Source organism: Papaver somniferum, chromosome 7 (assembly GCF_003573695.1).
Source record: "Papaver somniferum cultivar HN1 chromosome 7, ASM357369v1, whole genome shotgun sequence".
NCBI lineage: Eukaryota > Viridiplantae > Streptophyta > Magnoliopsida > Ranunculales > Papaveraceae > Papaver > Papaver somniferum.
The window spans coordinates 189,290-209,128 of NC_039364.1; the positions used below are offsets into that span (position 1 = coordinate 189,290).

Genomic DNA, 19,839 nt, shown 5'->3' on the forward strand with positions numbered 1-19,839 from the left:
ATACCAATTCATTCTACAAAATGAACTGGTATAATGAACTATTATTATAACTTCATTCTACAATATGAACACCTATCACGGGTTCATTCTACAATATGAATTATCGTTTACGAGTTCATTTTATAATATGAACTATCATAATGAACAACTATTACGAGTTCATTCTACAATATGAACTACCAATCTTAATTGTCATTACGAGTTCATTTTACAACATGCATTATCAATCCTATAATATGAACAACCATTATTAGTTCATTCGAAAATAAGAACATCTATCACGAGTTCATTCTACAATATGACCTATAATAATGAACTACCATTGCGACTTCATTCTTCAAAACTATTATTATGAGTTTATTCTACAAATAAATTGCTAGTATATACGAGTTCATTCTACGAAATGAACTGCTATAACTATAATGAACTACCATGTTCAAAAATAGTGTTCATTTTCGGATATGAACTACTATTATACCGAAAAAAATTAAAATTCTGAAACATATGATTAATCGTTGTGTAGATCTCGTCGAGACCTTTCCGAATATATAAAATTTACTCCCTCTGCTCCAATTTAGATGATTTTTTTTTGGGTTTTCTCGTAGATTAAGAAATGGAGAGAGATATGAAGATTTTCCATCTATACCCTTGAGAAAAGTCTTCAAACATTAATTGGTATTAGTGCATTTTAAAAAAAAACTTATAGTTCCAAGACAATATATAAGGGTGTAATTGGTAGTTTTGTGGGAAAATACAAAAACCTTCAAGTATTGGGGAACAAAAAAATAATCCTAAAAGGTCATTTAAAATTGAACAGAGGGAGTATTAATTTTCCACTTATATTTTGAGGGATATTTTATTTTTAAGTTTTTATCTATTAATGTTAAGAAGAGATAAATTAGTAGAGAAAATAAAATAAAATAAAAAAACTACACGTGAGGGAAAAAGAAATTAAGAGAGAGAAATAATAAATTAGATAATTTAATATTTCTGAATAAATAAAAACCAGACCGAAATCCCATTTTGTTAATAGACTAGGACCACCTAAAAAAGGACCAAATGATTATTTCAAATAAGATTTATCCCTATAATACTTAAATTCGGTTTCCAAAACCAAACTGACCGACCTTAACTTGAAACAATAAAACCCATAAAACCACCTCTGTTCGAGGCTCTTTGATTTACAATTGAAGTACTTCTTCTCAAACTTAAAATTCTCCCACACTTAATTAGATTTTATTTCAAACTTGGTTTGATTTTTCTTGTGTCAAATTTGTTAGGGTATCACTTTATTTATTAAAATTGAAGTATCTGATAAGTTTGATCATAATTTATTTATCGCTGCTATCTAACAGTAAATTCATCGTATTTTGTTTTTTAGAAATAACAACATGGATAGGATTAGTGAATTACCAGATTTCCTGATTCAACATGTACTCTCTTTTCTTCCAACTAAATTCGTTGTTTCGACTACTGTGTTGTCTAAAAGATGGAAAAATCTCAGGATACATGTACCAACTCTTGATTTTAGTGATTGCAAGGAATATACTTCTGATGATGAAGGGAAGACGGAGAGGTTTATGGATTTTGTGGACAGACTATTAATCCTTCCCAACATGTCACCCGTACACAAATTTCGTCTCGTATATGACCGTGAAAATGGCCACTTTGATCCAGTACGAGAAAAGGAATGGATTGCTACTGCAGTAAAATGTAAGGTCGAAGAGGTCTTTGTTTCCATGGGCTATCCAGAAGACACGTTACCCGACAGCCTCTTCACTTCTGAATCATTGATTAAATTGGATATCCATTTCCCAGATGATAATGATTATTACGAGACCATGCTAAGTGTTCCATAGTCAATTTCTTTTCCTAGACTTAGAATCCTACGGCTTTCAGGTATAGTTTTTCAAGAGGGGATATCAGTTCAACGACTTTTTTCAAGCTGCCCTCTTCTTGAAGATTTATGTTTGGCCGATTGTTTTTGGGACAAGTATTGAGACTGTATCTGAGACTAATTAGGAAGGTCTCAGATGTACACGTCTCTTAGAACATAAAACTAGGAAAGTGTGAGACTGATATGGAATGTATTTATATTAGGACTCTAGATGATAAATTAGGAAAGACTTATTCTAGGAAACCGAGACTGATATGGAATGTGTTTATATTAGGACTCTATTATGAGGTCGCACATATATATATATCCTTGTAATCAGTTTCTATGACATGTGAAATAAGATACACAAAATTCTTAACATGGCATCAAGAGCCAGTTTCGAAACCTAAAAAAAAAAAAAAAAAAAAAAAAAACTACTAAAGATGGTTAACGAAATTGAATCATCCAAAGGAAAGACGGTGGAATATGATGTACAAAAGAAGAACCCTGTATATTACCTAGGTTCGAGTGATGGACCAGGAAATATCATCACGCCAATAAGTTTGAGAGGAAATAATTATGATGAATGGGCTAGAGCCATAAGAAGATCGTTAATAGCCAAAAGAAAATTTGGTTTTATTGATGGAACAGTTACAAGACCTGAAGATCCGAATCAGTTAGAAGAATGGATAGCAGTGCAATCAATGCTGGTCTCATGGATCAGTAACACGCTGGAGTTATCAGTGAGATCAACTCTGGGAGATTATGAGGATGCAAGTCTATTATGGGCACACTTGAAGAGAAGATTTTGCGTTGTTAGTGGAACAAGAATATGCCAACTAAAAGCATCTTTAAGTGACTGCAAACAGAAGAAAACGGAGGAAGTTGCTATATATTTTGGAAGATTGAACAAAATATGGGATGAGATGGTGACTTATATGAAGATACCCCAATGCAAGTGTGGAAAGTGCACTTGTAATATTGCATCTCAGGTAAGTTTGTTGAGAGAAGAAGATTTATTGCATTATTTTCTGATTGGGTTAGATTCTGTATACAGCTCTTTGCGCGAACAGTTGCTTGCAAGAGAACCATTGCCGTCTGTGGATGTTGCATATCAAACAATTGTGAACTCAGAACGCCTGAAAATTGGAGATGGAGTTGTGACTACAGAGATGCAAGAGAATGTTATGGCTTTTAAGGTGCAATCTGATCAACGCCTACTTAATAGTGCTTATGATCCCACCAAGTACTGCAAAACTTGCAGCAGACAAGGACACTCTGATGATGGATGTTTTAAGATTATTGGATATCCAGAATGGTGGGGAGACAGACCAAAGAATGGAAGAGGAGGAAGAACTGGAGGAAGAGGACGTACTGGAAGAGGAGGTAGAGGACAAGGAGGAAATCCTTTTCGTGCTCATAACCTGCATATTTCGGCAGCAAAGGAGAGTGCTGGTACGTCATCAACTGATGGAACGGGTCTAGTAGGAGTTACAGCAGCACAAGTTCAAGAGGTGATGGAGTTTTTAAACTCAAGAAAGTCTGGTTCTCATCTACAAGGTAAAAAGAATAAAACATCCTGGATTGTTGACACAGGTGCAACAAATCATGTTACGTATGAACTTCTTAACATGATAAGTGTACGAGACATTAGGGCATGTTCAGTTGGATTGCCTAATGGAAAATATGCATACTCTGAGAAAATTGGAACCGTGATTCTCCCTGGTGGATTGAAACTTGAAAACGTGCTTTATGTACCACAGATAACCTGTAACCTAATTTCAGTCACACAACTTATTGATGAGATGAGTTGTATTATTCAATGTACTAACAAATTATGTCTTATACAGGACCGGTCTACGAGGAGGATGATTGGAGTGGCTGAGAGACAAGGTGGACTATATATTTTTTGTGGTGTGCCGCATGTTGAAGTTATGGCTGTGCATGAAGATTCATATGAGTTGTGGCATCAGCGTATGGGACATCCTTCAGAAAAAGTTTTGCAGAAATTGCAAGGTGTGAGTAGATTAATTAAGAAGAATAAGGATGCTTGTGATATTTGTCCCCGGGCAAAGCATCGTAGAAGCAGTTTTGCTAGTAGTTTGAGTAAATTGAATTGTATTTTTGATTTAGTTCATATAGATTTATGGGGCCCTTATAAGATCCATTCATCATGTGGAGCACAATATTTTCTAACAATAGTTGATGATTTTTCAAGAGGTGTTTGGATTTATTTAATTCGGAATAAAACAGAGGTTGAATTAATATTTCGTGAATTTGTTGCTCTTGTGAAGCGTCAATTTAACAAGGATATTAAAATTGTTTGAAGTGATAATGGAACGGAATTTAATGCATTACGTGGGTATTTTAAGACTAGTGGAATAGTCTTTGAGACGTCTTGTGTAGGTACTCCACAACAGAATGGAAGAGTTGAGAGAAAACATCAACATATAATGAATGTGGCACAGGATTTGAGATTTCAAGCAAGCTTGCCGAAACGGTTTTGGGGAGAGTGTGCATTGACAGCGGCGTACTTGATCAATCGTACGCCTACACCTATCCTAAATAATAAAACACCATATGAAGTATTGTTTGGAAAACCACCTCTATATAAACAGTTAAAAATGTTTGGATGTTTGTGTTATGTATATGATCAAAGTAGCAAAGGAGATAAGTTTGCTAGTCGAGGAAGAAGGTGTGTGTTTCTAGGATATCCATTCAGTAAGAAGGCATGGCAAGTGTATGATCTTGACACAAGAAGGTTTATAGTGTCTAGAGATGTAAAATTCTATGAGACACAATTTCCATATAAGACCGAGTTGGATGGTACTAGAACTCATATAACGACTGATGTTGCTGGCACTACACATGAGACAGATCGTGTTGGTGAAGAATGGAGTGATGATGGAGATTCAATAACAGCTGGCGGAGAAGAAGGTGCAGAAATACAACGACAGACAGATGCATATGTCGTTGTACAGACTGCAGCGCCTGGTGGAAATGTTGCAGTTCAAACTGTGACATCTGCAGAAACTGAAGAAGAACAGACTGCGACATCTGCAGAAACTGCAGCAGAACAGACTGCGACATATGCTGAAGATAACGCTGTTAAGCACAAGTCTACAGCATCAGAAATTAAGGCAGATGTAAATGGTGATGGACAACCCACAGATACCGTTGCTGTGAACAACGATTTGGGTAAGGGCAAGCGTCAGAAGATCCCATCAAGTAGGCTGAAAGGTTTTGTGACGCACACCATTCGAGAAAATAGTCCATCTCACTCTCAATCATCACAGTCATCATCCTCAGGTACACCTTATCCTTTGACATATTATGTTAGTTGTGACAGGTTTTCTGACATGCATAAAAATTATATTGCTGCATTGTCTGCAAAGTCTGAGCCGAAAAATTTCAGAGAGGCAATGACACATCCAGGTTGGAGGAAAGCAATGGCGGAAGAAATACGGGCCTTAGAAGAACAAGGCACATGGGATCTCACCGAATTGCCACCTGGTAAGAAGGCTCTAGTAAGTAAGTGGATATATACGGAAAAATATGATGAAAATGGTACTTTGGTACGTTTAAAAGCAAGACTTGTGATTTTTGGAAATCATCAAGTTGAAGGTTTGGATTACAATGAAACGTTTGCACCAGTGGCAAAGATGACAACTGTTCGTATGTTTTTTGCTGTTGCTGCGGCTAAGCAATGGGATGTGCATCAGATGGATGTGCATAATGCATTCCTACATGGAGATTTGGAAGAGGAAGTATATATGAAAATACCACCTGGGTTTGCTAAGGGTAATCCTAATATGGTGTGTAAGATGAAGAAATCATTGTATGGACTAAAACAAGCACCGCGGTGTTGGTTTGCGAAGCTGTCCACTGCATTGAAGAATTATGGGTTTCGGCAATCGTACTCAGATTATTCTCTCTTTACTATGCTAAAGGGAAAGATGCAACTTAATGTGCTGGTGTATGTTGATATTTGATTATTGCAGGAAATGATCTGGTTGCGCTTACACAATTTAAAGCATACTTGGGTCAATGTTTTAAGATGAAAGATTTAGGAAAGTTGAAATACTTCCTAGGATTGGAAGTGGCACGTAGTAAAAAGGGTTTCTACATATGCCAAAGAAAATATGCGTTGGATATTATAATGGAAACAGGTTTATTGGGTGCGAAACCTGCAGAATTTCCTATGGAGACAAATCATCGTCTTTCCTTAGCAACAGGAGATTTGCTTAGTGATGTAGAGAAATATAGAAGATTGGTTGGGCGTTTAATATATTTATCCGTCACCAGACCAGATCTTGCTTACTCAGTGCATATCTTATCTCAGTTTATGCAGCGACCTAGACTGGAGCATTGGGAAGCAGCACTTCGTGTGGTTAGATATTTGAAAAAGAATCCTGGACAAGGAATTCTGTTGCGCTCTGATAGTAGTTTCAAATTGAGAGGTTGGTGTGATTCGGATTGGGCAAGTTGTCCTATAACTAGACGCTCACTGACGGGTTGGTTTGTTCTTTTTGGTGATTCACCAGTATCTTGGAAGACTAAGAAGCAACAAACTGTGTCTCGTAGCTCGGCTGAAGCAGAATATCGTTCCATGGCGGCGGCTACATGTGAATTAAAATGGTTGAAACAATTACTCCGAGATTTGGGAGTTCACCATACACAAGCAATGAGTCTTCTTTGTGATAGTCAATCAGCGTTATATATTGCGAAAAACCCTGTGTTTCATGAAAGAACGAAACACATTGAAGTGGACTGTCATCTAGTCAGGGATGCGATAATAAGGAAGATTATTTCACCTTCTTATACTCCTACCACAGTACAGTTGGCGGATATATTCACAAAGTCGTTGGGGAAAGCTCAGTTTCATGGTCTATTGTCCAAGATGGGCATTTGTGACCTGCATGCTCCGTCTTGAGGGGGGTATTGAGACTGTATCTGAGACTAATTAGGAAGGTCTCAGATGTACACGTCTCTTAGAACATAAAACTAGGAAAGTCTGAGACTGATATGGAATGTATTTATATTAGGACTCTAGATGATAAACTAGGAAAGACTTATTCTAGGAAACCGAGACTGATATGGAATGTGTTTATATTAGGACTTTATTATGAGGTCGCACATATATATATATCCTTGTAATCAGTTTCTATGAGATATGAAATAAGATACACAAAATTCTTAACAAAAAGATAAACCATTTAAGTATTTCAGCTCCTGCACTAAAGAACTTTACCCTAATTAATATTTTTGCCGAGCAGTATGATGTCTCTTGACCTCAAGATTAATGCACCAAAACTAATGTCCATCAAATACTGTGATTAGTTACCATTGGATTCGGTTGTGGACAACTTACCATCTGTAGTTCATTCTGATTTATGCTTTCAAAATACATTTGACAACAACTCCGATTTTGATGCTAGCAAGCTATGTTTTAAGGTATACTCTTCTTGAAGTTCCAACAAATGTTACTGGGCCTAGATCCTCAGTAGGAGAAATTGGCTCAGTTGATAGTTGGGAATCCGTTTCATCAAGCAGAACTGGGTCAGTAGATTCGAGACTCGTTATGTTTTTTGTGGTTTTCCTATGTTGCAACTTCTGTACCAATTCGATCGACCCGAAATGGATCGGCTAAACATTCTATTAGGGAGCCCGGTCTTGACTCTTCTGTGTGGCATTCATTCTCGTTCGTCTCTTGAAATTACATCTAACAATGGTTGGAACATCTTGCAAAATTCAACGACTTCACCTACTTCATTACCCCTAACCGTTTCCCGTACCTCTATTGAAACAAAATGGTTTCATGTTCCTTCATCGATTGGTTATTTCTTTCTCTTCGGAACTACCGAGCAGGGGCAAGAATACGATAAGTAGATACATCGGATAGAGTGTAATCTATGACCAAAAATCATATTGAGCGTTGAGATTGAGCGAAAGAGTTCTTACAATTCCCAAGAACTTGACTATAGTATGGACTATCCCAGAAGCTTTGTTCTCGGATAGAACAGATGGTCCAACTGCAGAACTTTTTCTTTTTCATTAGTCGTCCTTTGTGGCACGAAAGCACCCGTCTTATTGAAATGGTTCGCCAGTAGAGATATTTCCACAGATGCCCCTTCTTTCAATGGTACTATAATTCCTATTTCTATCTCCGTATTCCCTCTTTTGGTCTATCTACATTCCAGGATATTCATACGCTCCATCGACGGAGTCAAAAGTGGAGTCTTGGTCAGAGCAAGCCATCCTATTCTATTACCATAGATAATTGGGAGAAGCTCGGGGCAAAGAGTGATTCATGGCGATCCTTGATCACAAAGAAGCTGTGGACCAGTCAACTCAACAAGGAACCTACTTCCACTTTTTAACTCTCTCCTCGCAATGCGTTGAACTAAATAAGAGTGTAACTGTTGCACCTTCTATTAGCTAATTAATGTGGAAACTCTTGCTTTGGAAGAGAAAGAAGCTTCCAATTCGAGGACTTTCATCGTAGTATATTTTTTTTTTTGATCGGAAAAGAGAAAATATATTAGAAATGAAGAATGTACAAAATTCTACCCAAGTAGACTAAAAGAAAAGGAGTAACAGACTAGGCGAAACACAAAAGAAAAAAAACAAGACTAGTTACAAGAATAAATTTTCCCAATCCGTCGTCAATGAACTTGAGAAGTTCACATGAACTCTTTTCCCTGCTGCAGAAGACCAAAGGAGAATTAAGGTTTTAGCCTCAGTACCTAGGTCATCATCTGTCTTGTAGACGTGATTGACATTGAATATGCGGTTGTTTCTTTCAGTCCATAAACACCAGAATATAGCTGCTGGGATTAAGCTCCAGTTGTAATTTCCATTGGATGTGAAATTCGGGTGATACCAACAATTAGCCAGCGACTTAATATTCCTTGGCGTGACCCAAGTGCAACACGAACTTGGGAGTAGTAGTGACCACACCCTGAAGGCAACCCTGCAATGAAGAAAAAGGTGATCTTGTGTCTCATCATTGCAACCACAAAGCGCACAGAAGTTATCTACTGCCATTCCTTTGCATAAGAGCATATCCTTCGTGTTTAATTTCCCATGAACCAAACTCCAGACGAATATATTTACCTTAGGAGGGATCGACGTTTTCCAAACGAACAAAAGTGGGAAATTTTCGACACCCGCAGAACCAGTTTCAAGTATAGGGTTTTAATATAAAAGACACCTGAAGAATGCAAGGTCCACCTCCTGGTGTCCGTTAATCCATCAAGGATAGGCGGGGAATCACCAACGATCGTAAGTAGTAAGGCGTATTCATCAACCTCAACACCAGAAAGTACACGTTTGAAGTCGAACTGCCATCTACCGTCACCAGATATCATTTGAGAAACTTTTGCATTTCTATTTCGACAAAGCTTGTAAAGATTAGGGGAGACAGTAGCTAATGGAAGCAACCCACACCAGACAACATTCCAAAAAGAAATTTGTCTCCCTGAATGCAAAAATAAGGTAGAATTTTCTCCTACTAACCTCGCAGCGTCAGCAATCACACGCCAACAAGAAACCCCGTAAGATTGTGAAACTTTCCCCGGTAACCAAAAAGAGAAATCAGCACCATATTTATCTTTTATTATCTTATACCAAAGTTTATTTTTCTCAACATCTCCACCCCCATTTAGCTAACATGGCTAGATTCATTAAACGCAGATTACATAATCCCAACCCGCCTCTTTCTTTTGTAGCTTAAACCAAGTCCCAGTGAACTAAATGTGATGTTTTTGCACCCTCTTTATATTCCCACAAAAAATTACGCATCTTTTTCTCAAGCGCTTTAATGATAGAAATTGGCGCCTTAAACAGAGAGAAATAATGCGTAGGTAATGAAGATAAAATACTTTTCAGAAGTACCAACTTACCTCCCCTAGATAAATTTATTCTTCTCCAAGTAGATAGACGAGCATCAAACTTCTCAAGAATCGGATCCCAAATAGTCTTAGAACCAGGCTTTGCACCAAGCGGCAACCCTAAGTATACCAAGGGTAGAGAATCTGTTGAGCAACCAAATTCAGTAGCCCAGACAGTTAAATCTGGTACATCACCAACAGCTACGAGTCTGGTTTTAGAAGTATTGACCTTCAAACCAGCAATATACTCGAAACATTGTAGTGCTGAAAACAAATTACGTAACTCCTCCTTACTATTATCTATAAAGAAAATAGTATCATCAGCATAATGAAGGTGATTAACAGTAATACTGTTTGGAGAAACTGAAAAACCACTGAATAAACTTTGATTAGCAGCCCTATCCATGTATCTCGAGAAACCTTCCATTGTTATATTAAACAAAAGAGGAGAAATCGGACAACCTTGTCTAACACCTCTTGTACTAGTGAAATAACCGAAGGAGGACCCATTAATAAGTACAGAGAAAGAAGAAGTGGAATAACAAAACCTCAACCAATTGCGCCATCTTCTGCTAAAACCCATTTGGTTTAGAACAAATTCCAAGTAGGACCAATTAACCCTGTCAAAAGCTTTCTCTAGATCAATTTTGCACAGAATTCCAGCATTCCCAGACCTGAGTCTAGAATCTACTAATTCCGTAGCAATCAAAGTACCATCAACAATTTGTCTACCTTCTATATAAGCACACTGGACTGGAGATATGAGCTTATCCATAACAAGTTTTAACCTATTAGCCAAAACCTTGGCAATAATCTTATAGACACTAGTTAAAAGACAAATAGGTCTGCAATCTTTTATAGTCTCAATATGATCCTTTTTTGGAACAAGAGTAATGAATGTAGAATTATGTTTAGAATTAATGTTACCTTTGGTGCAAAATTCGTTAACAGTTCCCATGACATCATCCTTGAGAAAGAACCAACACCTCTCAAAAAAAAAGAACAGGGAAACCATCAGGACCCGGAGCCTTGTCACTGCCTAAATCACGAATTGCCTGTGTAACCTCTTCTTCAGAAAAATCAACATCCAAAATTTCCGACTCCATAGGAGTAATACTGTCAAACTCGATGCCTTCCAAATTAGGTCTTATGACTTCTTCTTCAGTAAAGAGAGTTTTATAATAGTCCACTATATGAGTTTGTAGCCGACCTCTATCAGACACCAAATCATTACCAATGTAGAGTTGCCTGATTCTGTTGTATCTTCTTCTAGCTGAAGCATTGCTGATGAAAAATCTAGTGTTCCTATCACCTTCCTGAAGCCATTTAGTCTTTGATTTGATTTTCCACGAGATTTCTTCCATCTTAGAAATCTTCTCAAAGTCGGATTTATGTTGCAACTGTGCACTCAATTCATCATCAGAAAGGATATTGTTCTCAGCAAGACCGTCCAAGGTTTGAATTTCAGAGAGGATAGCATTCAACTTTGTATTGGTGTGGCCAAAAACTTCCTTGTTCCATACTTTTAATTTCTCCTTTAGTGCTTGTAGCTTCAACCATAACACAGTGCTAGGAGTACCTGCAAAACAAAAGGAAAGGCACCAAACTTCCAAAAGTTGTAAGAAACCATTCTCCAAAAACCACATGGCTTCAAACCTAAAAGGACTAGGTCCCCAGGAAGGATCTGAGATATCTAGGAGTAAAGGAATATGATCAGAGGTAGGTCTGGCTTTGGCTAATTGAGAGACAAACGGGAAGTGTTGTTCGAAGGAAGGCGAAATAAGAAACTTGTCTAATCGACACATAACTGGGTTCGATTGACCATTCGACCATGTGAATCTAGCCCCCTTTAGGGGTAAGTCAATGAGATCATGTTCAACAATAAACTTGTTGAAATTCAGCATACTTCTTGTAATCCTACTGCAATGCTTTTTCTCATCACACTTGGTTATTGTATTGAAATCACCACCAATACACCAAGGAATATTATTCCAATAATGACAAACGTTATCAAGCTCTATCCAGAAGTCAGACCTCTCGATCGGATTATTAGGACCGTAGACATTAGTGAGCACCCATTGGAAGTTGTCGAATTTATTTGAGCAGTGAATAGATAAGGTATAATCACCCACCAGGGAATCACCAACTTCAACAAAATCTCTATCCCAGAGTATTAACATGCCACCGGATTTTCCTACCGAATGTTGTATTGTCCACCCAATATTCTTGTAACCACAGATCTGTTTGATATCCCATGATGAGCAATGCATCATCTTTGTTTCTTGTAATATTATAATTGGAGCTCTGATCAGCTGAATCATTTTATGCACCACACTTCTTCTATTGCAAGAGTTTAAGCCCCTTACATTCCATGTAAGAATTTTAAGACTCATAATAAATCAAACTTTCCCTTGATAGTAGATACTCTTTTTGGTCTGACAGAAGGTGAAGATACTACTTCCACAGAAACTCCCAATCTTTTGAGTTCATTCTTCAGTTTGGCGGGTATGACAGATTGTGGATCCATGCTAACACATGAACGAGCTTCATCTGTAATGCTTTCGGTATTTGGTTCGTAACCCGGTGGATAAAGTGGAGAATTTGCATCTGTAAAGCAGCAGGTATCATCATCATTAATGCTTCCCATGAAAGAGTCTTGTAATCCCATAATTGGCAACACAGCTTGTCTTTCTTCATGCACAGAAACAACAGCAATTCCATCAACCAATATTGTAGTCTGTACCGCAAAGTCCTTATGAATTTGTGTTTTGATTGGTAGAATAGGGATGGGTTTGAGTATGGGTCCTGAGGCTGAAACTTTTGAGAATAAAAATTTCCTTGAGTGATTGGGAAGACTAGGAAAACTAATACCAAGTTGTACACCAAATTCAAACAGTCGGTTTACTTCTTTAACAATCCAAGATGGGACAGAGTACTGATGTGGCAGCAGCCTAGTTTTCGAGGGGAGAGGCATACTAACAGGCATGGGGTTATGATTAAATTGTGGATTCTGAATAGGTTTGAATGATGTTACAGGGTTATGCTGTAGGGTGATGTTGCAGGGTGAACTAGGAACCGTATGAGTGAAGGAGGGGTATGGGTGTTGGTACAAGTTTTCAATGATGGCTTGCAGGTGATTAGTTAAAGGGCTATCAACTTTCTGGTATATAGGTGTAGTTGGAAGGGTTGTAGAAGTAGGTTTGGTGAATGGCAATAGAAGCTGAAGGCTATTCTCTGGGTTGTCAGCATCAATCGTAATCTTAAAAGCTGCTGATGTAATAGGATGAGATGTCAGGCTTACCTCATCAACGTCCATGTCAGATCTCCCATCATCGGAACTATTTGTTTTTGGTTCATCAAACTTCCCAGTCATATCACATTTGCCAGAATTATACGGATCCAAGTCAAGCTTTCGTATTTGTTTCCAAATCTGTTTAACCGGCCTGGATTTCGATCTTTTATTCTTCTTAGACTTCTTCTTCTTTTTCTTTTTCTGTATGCCACGATGACCGGAGGTTAAGTTGTTCACAGAAGAAGTCTTCTGCGAAAAAGCAGCTGAGTTGTTCACTGACTGAGGTGAAATCTTGCACGTATCTGCCACGGTGCATGAACTACTAAGAATCTTTCTTTTTTTTAGCTCTAGTCACCTCCAAGATATCCGGATTATTTGATACCGTATACAATGTAGTATCCGATATTCTTGGAGGATCAATAATCATGTGACTGTCAACAGGAGGAGACTTTCCTGTAACCTGAACATGAGCATGGAACATCTGCTTTCCAGCAAAGATTTTGATCACTCTGGGAATGGAATTAATTCCATTATTGTTTCTAACTTTCAATCTTATGGCTCTCAGATCTTGAAGCCGAAGAGTCACAGCATCAATGTAAAGCAACTCACCACATATTTTCCCAACTGCATGAAAGATATTCAGGGACCATAATTGAAATGGAATGCCAATAACTTCAATATAGAAATCGTAATAATGCTTTGCCGGGGAACCCCAAATCTGATTGTGCCATCGGAAAACCGAATATGTGATGTTGTTTGCTGTAAACTTAAATTCCCAATTATCCCGTGAGAATGCCTCATCCACATGAAAGATTGCCTGTGTTGAGTTAATGGGAAACAAATCATACGCAGACATGATTTGTAACTCATCACCTAGTAGTTTTCCGATATTGGTCCAAGAGACAACCTTGCATGGCGATGAGATAATAAAAGCATCACCCCATCTGCCTAAGTGACTCTTATCATGATTAAGATGAATGAATTGCCCATATTTGGAATTTTTTATGTTGACAGAACAAGGTGCAGCAAATCTGTCACAAAGAAATGGTGATGGAGACAAACTGGGATGATTAAAGGATTTGGTTCTGTTTTGAGTAAAAAGAGATTGGGCATAAGTTATATTTGGATTTATGAAGGTTGTGTTCCGTGAGGGTTTAGGGTCTTGTGGTGATGGTTTAGGTTTTGAGATGGAAGTGGAGAAAGATAAAATGGATTCCAAAGCAGAAGACAATGCAAACCATCCCTCATAACGCGGACCAGATGGAATGAAAAAAGATACAGAGTTTGCTTTAGGATTTGGATTAGAGAGATGAATATGCAAATAGTATCCGTTGACATTGCATTGTTTGGTAGCAGTAAACCAGTTTTGATTGTCTACATGTTTCCAAACCTGTTTTCCTAGATCCCCATTAATAGCAGCTTCATGAAGTAATCTTTGTAGATCATTAGCTAGACTACATGTGAAGGATCCGTAGATTCTACCATGAGAATGAAACTCTGTAAGAGTTATAGATGAAGATGGGATGATTTTACTACAGGTAAATCTAAAAAACTTCCGATCAATCGTTATAAAACGTTGTTCAGAAGCCATAAGAGAAAGATGTAATGGATTGGAACTAAGGGAATGGAACTAAGGGAACTAAGGGAATGGAACTAGAGACCTAATCACTAACAGGGATGAAGAAACTAGGGTTTTGGAGAATGGAGGAGAGAGACGGTGTCATTTTTTTCCTCGTTAGTGAGGCCACATCTCAAAAGTAAATTAGCAGTGCAAGAATTCATACTTTCATCGTAGTATAATACAAGCTTTCATTTCTCAGAGCAGAAGAAAGCCGAATCGAAAGAGAAAGAATCTTTCCCATGTCTTTCTTGGTTGGAAAAATCCAACCGGTGCACAATATGAGCTGGAGTGGACATCGGATTAGCAGGTATGTAATTGTCTTGATGCCCCAAGACATTAGGAACATAAAATATCCAAACAGAGAAGAAGATAGCATTATCTGAGTTTATCACAAAGCTCTCTGGTGTACAACGCCTGCGATTATCGAGTTACTACGGTAGGAAGAAGGTATGCATGGTTCCTTACTTTGGATGTTTCTTTCATGAAGTTATCTCAAAAGAGTGTCAAGCTTTAATTTCACGTTGCCGACTCATGATATCTATATTTGCACATTGTAATTGTATTTCTTGTTATTAGATTCTTGGTCTCGTAAATTTCATCCCCGCCAGAGTCCCTACCTTTGAAAATTTGATTTATTTGGAAACGGAATTTCTTCACGATGCTCAAATTTCTACAATCCACTCCGAACTTGGAATCACTCGTCATCGTTGGGATATCATTTCAGCAACTTGTTAAAATTTCTTTGTTTTACATTGTTGTGCAAACTATTTTTTTATTTTTATTTTGCTGAACTTACATCAGTAACATCATTATAGTTTCAGGGGCTTTCCCGTAACATAGTCGATGAGAATGCTTTCACGTCAAATTTAGTGCCTCGTTGTTTGCTACTACATCTGAGGACAATCAAAGTTCGAAAGTTTGAAGGGCTGAAAGAAGAGCTGAAATTGGTTAAATATTTTTTGGAGAATTCCAGAATCCTTGAAGTGTTGATTATTGAAAGGGGAACTACTTCAAAATCTATTCCAGGGTTTGAAAAGAATGATGAAATCATGGAGTTGGATCTAATGTATCCTAGGGTTTGAACAAGTTGTAAGGTGAAGTTTCAATTTCCTAAGTAGTTTTTCGGATTTTCTTAAGGTGAGTCTAATTATTATTTTGAGTTTAAGACTAGTAATTCACGCCTTCTATCGTGTCAATTATTTTTTTAATGCGACTGAGATACATATTTTTTTAAATGCAAATTTTAAGCTTTAGATGGTCAAATAATGTTAGTAATGTTGTTAATTTTAGTAATGACTATGTATTCAACTCGTGTACTAACTGTGTGTGATTAGTTACACTAAACTAAGAAAAACATATTCATAAAATAAAGAAGTGAAATTATCTTTCTCCAAAATCGGAGGGAATATATAAGAAGAAACATATCCATAAATCTATATCCAACATTGTCTTCCATTTACAAAAATCAGTACATGAAGGAATCACCCTTTTGTGTTCTCCGACACATTAACAAGAAATGTGAGCAAAAAGGTGATTCATTCCCCGTCAAAATACAAATGAAATAGTAATGCAAGTAGGCTTTTAACCTGCAGTAGTGAGTAACTCATGAGAGGCAACTTTCATTACTCCATGTGACTTTTCAACTGCCCCTTTTGATGGTTGTGAATAGTCAGACGATAACATTAGTCAGCAGCCTTTGCCACTTCTACAAAAAGATGCGAATACAATGCGATGTCCTTATAATGGGACCGATGCAGCAAGAAAAAATGTTCGGGGCTGCTTCTAGATGGGTCAAGTCTGGAGCCTACCACAGCCTTGTTCCTCGGGGCAGCTTGACCAGTAAAGAGCTTAAGACTAATAAAACCGTTCTCCATTTATGTTTTTCTGTATACGTCCAATTCTATGTGGGTCAACTTGACGAGTACATATCAAGAACTCCAAGTGTCCGGTTTGTACTAACAACGAAGGTACATCTTTGGGACATGAAACCATGTCCAGGTTCTTAGTTTCTCTTCTGTTTCTCAAGTCTAGCTAAGGATGATGTCTACCTTCTGTTTCTCTTGAGTCTCGCTGCAAATCGTGCATTATCTTTTTTCCTGCATCATGTCCGAATCTCTCTTTTCCTGTGTACTTTCGGTTTCGATTTGAATCATCTTGACGTGTGCATACTCAATAACTTGGAGCCTAGCAGTGCCTTATTCTTTAGGTAAGTATGAGTACTAGCTACGTTGTGTCTATATATCTTTTGTTTTGTTATGTATCAAAATGAGATAAGTCTTGTATGGTGGCCACTAAGACATTTCCTGATATCAACTGCATTCACTAAAAAACCATGCAGCGACTTCTTAAGTCTTCCTTTTTTTCCGTAGGGACAGCTAAAGATGGACAAAAACGAGTTACCCGGATGCCTAATCAGCTATCGACCTATAAATGAGGGTTCAGGATGCTCTTACAAAAATAGGATCTCTAAATCCTGAAAGAGTTACTTATGCCTACTAGTATTATTAACCATCATCTTCTTCTTCTACTCGTACTTCTTCTTTTACCAATATACTCCATTGCTCAAACTTACAGAAATGTAACTCTGGGCTTGTCTATAACGTCCGGTGTTGACATCACTACATGGGCATCACAAAACGGCGACTTTGCATTTGGCTTCCGTCCAATTGCAGACAATAGTTTCTTACTAGCAATCTGGTATGCCAAAATACCTGATGAAACCGTTGTTTGGTTTGCAACTGATGGCACTGAGTACAATGGAGATATACAAATCCCGAAAGGATCGAAAGTTGAGCTAAATATTGCTGGTCAACTAATTCTTAGCGATCTTCAAGGAAAACAAATATGGTCCGCCGGAGAGAACCTAAGCGGGGCTACTTATGCCGCCATGCTTGATAATGGGAATTTCGTTCTGGGTAGTAAGAGTTCTGCTGGTTATTTGTGGGAGAGCTTTAATCCTCCTACGGATACTATATTACCTTCCCAGGTCTTGGATAGGAAAAGATTGAATAATAAGCTTTACTCACGTGCCAGCGATACTACATACTCAAAAGGAAGGTTTAGGCTCCGAATCCCCAACGATAATAATTTGGTCCTCCACCCAGTGTTTTATGAATGAACTAGAAAGTTCCTTTTATAGTTATCTGAATAATGGTTCTCAAAGCGACAATCACTACTACGATCGTTATATGGCGTTTCCGAGTCTGACAGAAAACAAGTACCAGCCATACTATGATTTATCTGCATTATCTAAGAGTAACCCTGATATCAAGCAGTTCGTTTTCAATGAGTCGGGCCATATTTACATTGTCAGCAACAATGGTAGCATCGTAAATCTCGTCCAGTGGGGTACTCTCGCCCCAGCCACCAATGTCTATTACAGAGCCACACTCGATTTCCATGGAGTTTTCACACAGTATTCTCACCCAAAGAACACTGATGCTTTTGCGCAGTTCTGGAGTATAGAGCGATACATACCAGATAACATTTGTATGAGTTTCAATGATAGACTGGGTAGTGGTGCTTGTGGATATAATAGCTATTGCCAACTCACTTTGGAGGGAAGGCCTATTTGTCAGTGCCCGCCTGGGTTTGAATTTAATGATCCAGATAACAAATTTGGTGATTGCACACCAAATTTCGTTTTACAAGGATGCTTGGAAGAAAAGACAAGAAAGCAAAATGATTCATTCGAACTGCACGCATTGAACAATGTAGATTGGACGATGTCCGATTATGAAAGTTTGGAGAGTTACAATGAACAGGATTGTAGAAGCTCATGCCTGAGTGATTGTCTCTGTGCGGTTGCTTTATTTAGAGAGGGAACTTGTTGGAAGAAGAAGCTGCCACTCCCAAATGGTAGGCTTGATGTTTCTGTGAACGGAAACGCTTTAATCAAAATCAGGAAGGATAACGCTTCATCACCAGAACAAAATCCTAATCCTCCAATCTCAAGCCCAAAGAAAGATAGATCCACGCTGATTCTGGTAATATCACCGCTTTTAGGAACCTCAGTATTTTTCAACCTCATATTTTTAGCAAGAGCCTTATATCACAGTGCTCTCCTTTGTCTGTTGCTCTCCTTCATGGACAAGAAGTTGAGAAGAAAAAAACAAACTTCAAGTGTCTTGAGATCCAATCTTCGCATATTTACTTACCAAGAGCTTGAAGAAGCCACTGACGGGTTTAAGGAAGAGTTGGGAAGAGGTGCTTTCGGCATCGTGTATAAAGGATTCATCGACGAAATGGGCTCCGTCGCAGTGAAGAGGTTAGACAAGGTGCTTCGAGAAGGCGAAAAGGAATTTAAAACTGAAGTCAATGTAATAGGTCAGACACATCACAAGAATCTGGTTCGACTGCTCGGTTTCTGCGAGGAGGGGCGACACAGACTTTTAATATATGAGTTCATGAGTAACAGAAGTTTGGCAGATCATCTCTTCGGAACTTCTAAAACAGAATGGAATCGACGAGTGCAAATCTCATTTGGTATATCAAGAGGCCTCATGTATATGCACGAAGAATGCAGCACCCAAATCATCCATTGTGATATCAAGCCTCAAAACATATTACTAGATGACAATTTTACTGCGAGAATTTCAGACTTTGGATTGGCGAAACTTTTAATGACTAACCAGACTCAAACTTCTACAGGGATTAGAGGGACTAGAGGATATGTTGCACCAGAGTGGTTAAACAACACACAAGTCTCGGCTAAAGTGGATGTTTATAGTTTCGGGGTTATGCTCCTTGAAATCATATGTTGCAGGAAGGGAGTTTTACTAGAGCTACTAGTAGAAGGGAGAAAAGCCATTCTCACCGAATGGGCATACGATTGCTTCAGCCAGGGGAAACTAGAAGATTTAGTAGAGAATGATGAGGAAGTAATGAACGACATGAGGAGATTCGAGAGGCTGGTGATGATAGCTATTTGGTGTGTTCAAGATGACCCATCACTTCGACCATCAATGAAGAAAGTAACGCAGATGCTAGAAGGCGGTTTTGAAGTTCCTGCACCCCCACGTCCTCACCAGTTTAAGGTATATGTTGGAAACAGTAGTGACTGCAACGACGTATAGTAACGGGTGTCATGTCATGTTTTCTGTGTCCGAATGTAAATGTGTTTGATAAGTGTAGTAAAACTAAGAAATAATTTGATACA

General features: G+C 38.1%; 2 protein-coding genes and 1 pseudogene across 2 annotated transcripts; 2 read left to right on the forward strand and 1 right to left on the reverse strand.

Annotated features, from left to right (window-relative positions):
• The first annotated feature begins 1,391 nt into the window (after positions 1–1,391).
• LOC113300478 (putative F-box protein At3g58860) lies at positions 1,392–1,859 on the forward strand. Its single transcript, XM_026549681.1, has one exon. It carries the CDS (start codon positions 1,392–1,394, stop codon positions 1,857–1,859), a length of 468 nt encoding a protein of 155 aa, XP_026405466.1.
• Positions 1,860–10,757: 8,898 nt separating this feature from the next.
• On the reverse strand, positions 10,758–12,089 carry LOC113300482. The gene has a single exon (XM_026549685.1). It carries the CDS (start codon positions 12,087–12,089, stop codon positions 10,758–10,760), a length of 1,332 nt encoding a protein of 443 aa, XP_026405470.1.
• A 5,079-nt stretch (positions 12,090–17,168) lies between these two features.
• On the forward strand, positions 17,169–19,839 carry LOC113293911 (annotated as a pseudogene).

Coding starts and splice junctions, on each gene's coding strand:
- LOC113300482 (XM_026549685.1), bottom strand. CDS start 12,089: ATGATTCAGCTGATCAGAGCTCCAATTATAATATTACAAGAAACAAAG.
- LOC113300478 (XM_026549681.1), top strand. CDS start 1,392: ATGGATAGGATTAGTGAATTACCAGATTTCCTGATTCAACATGTACTC.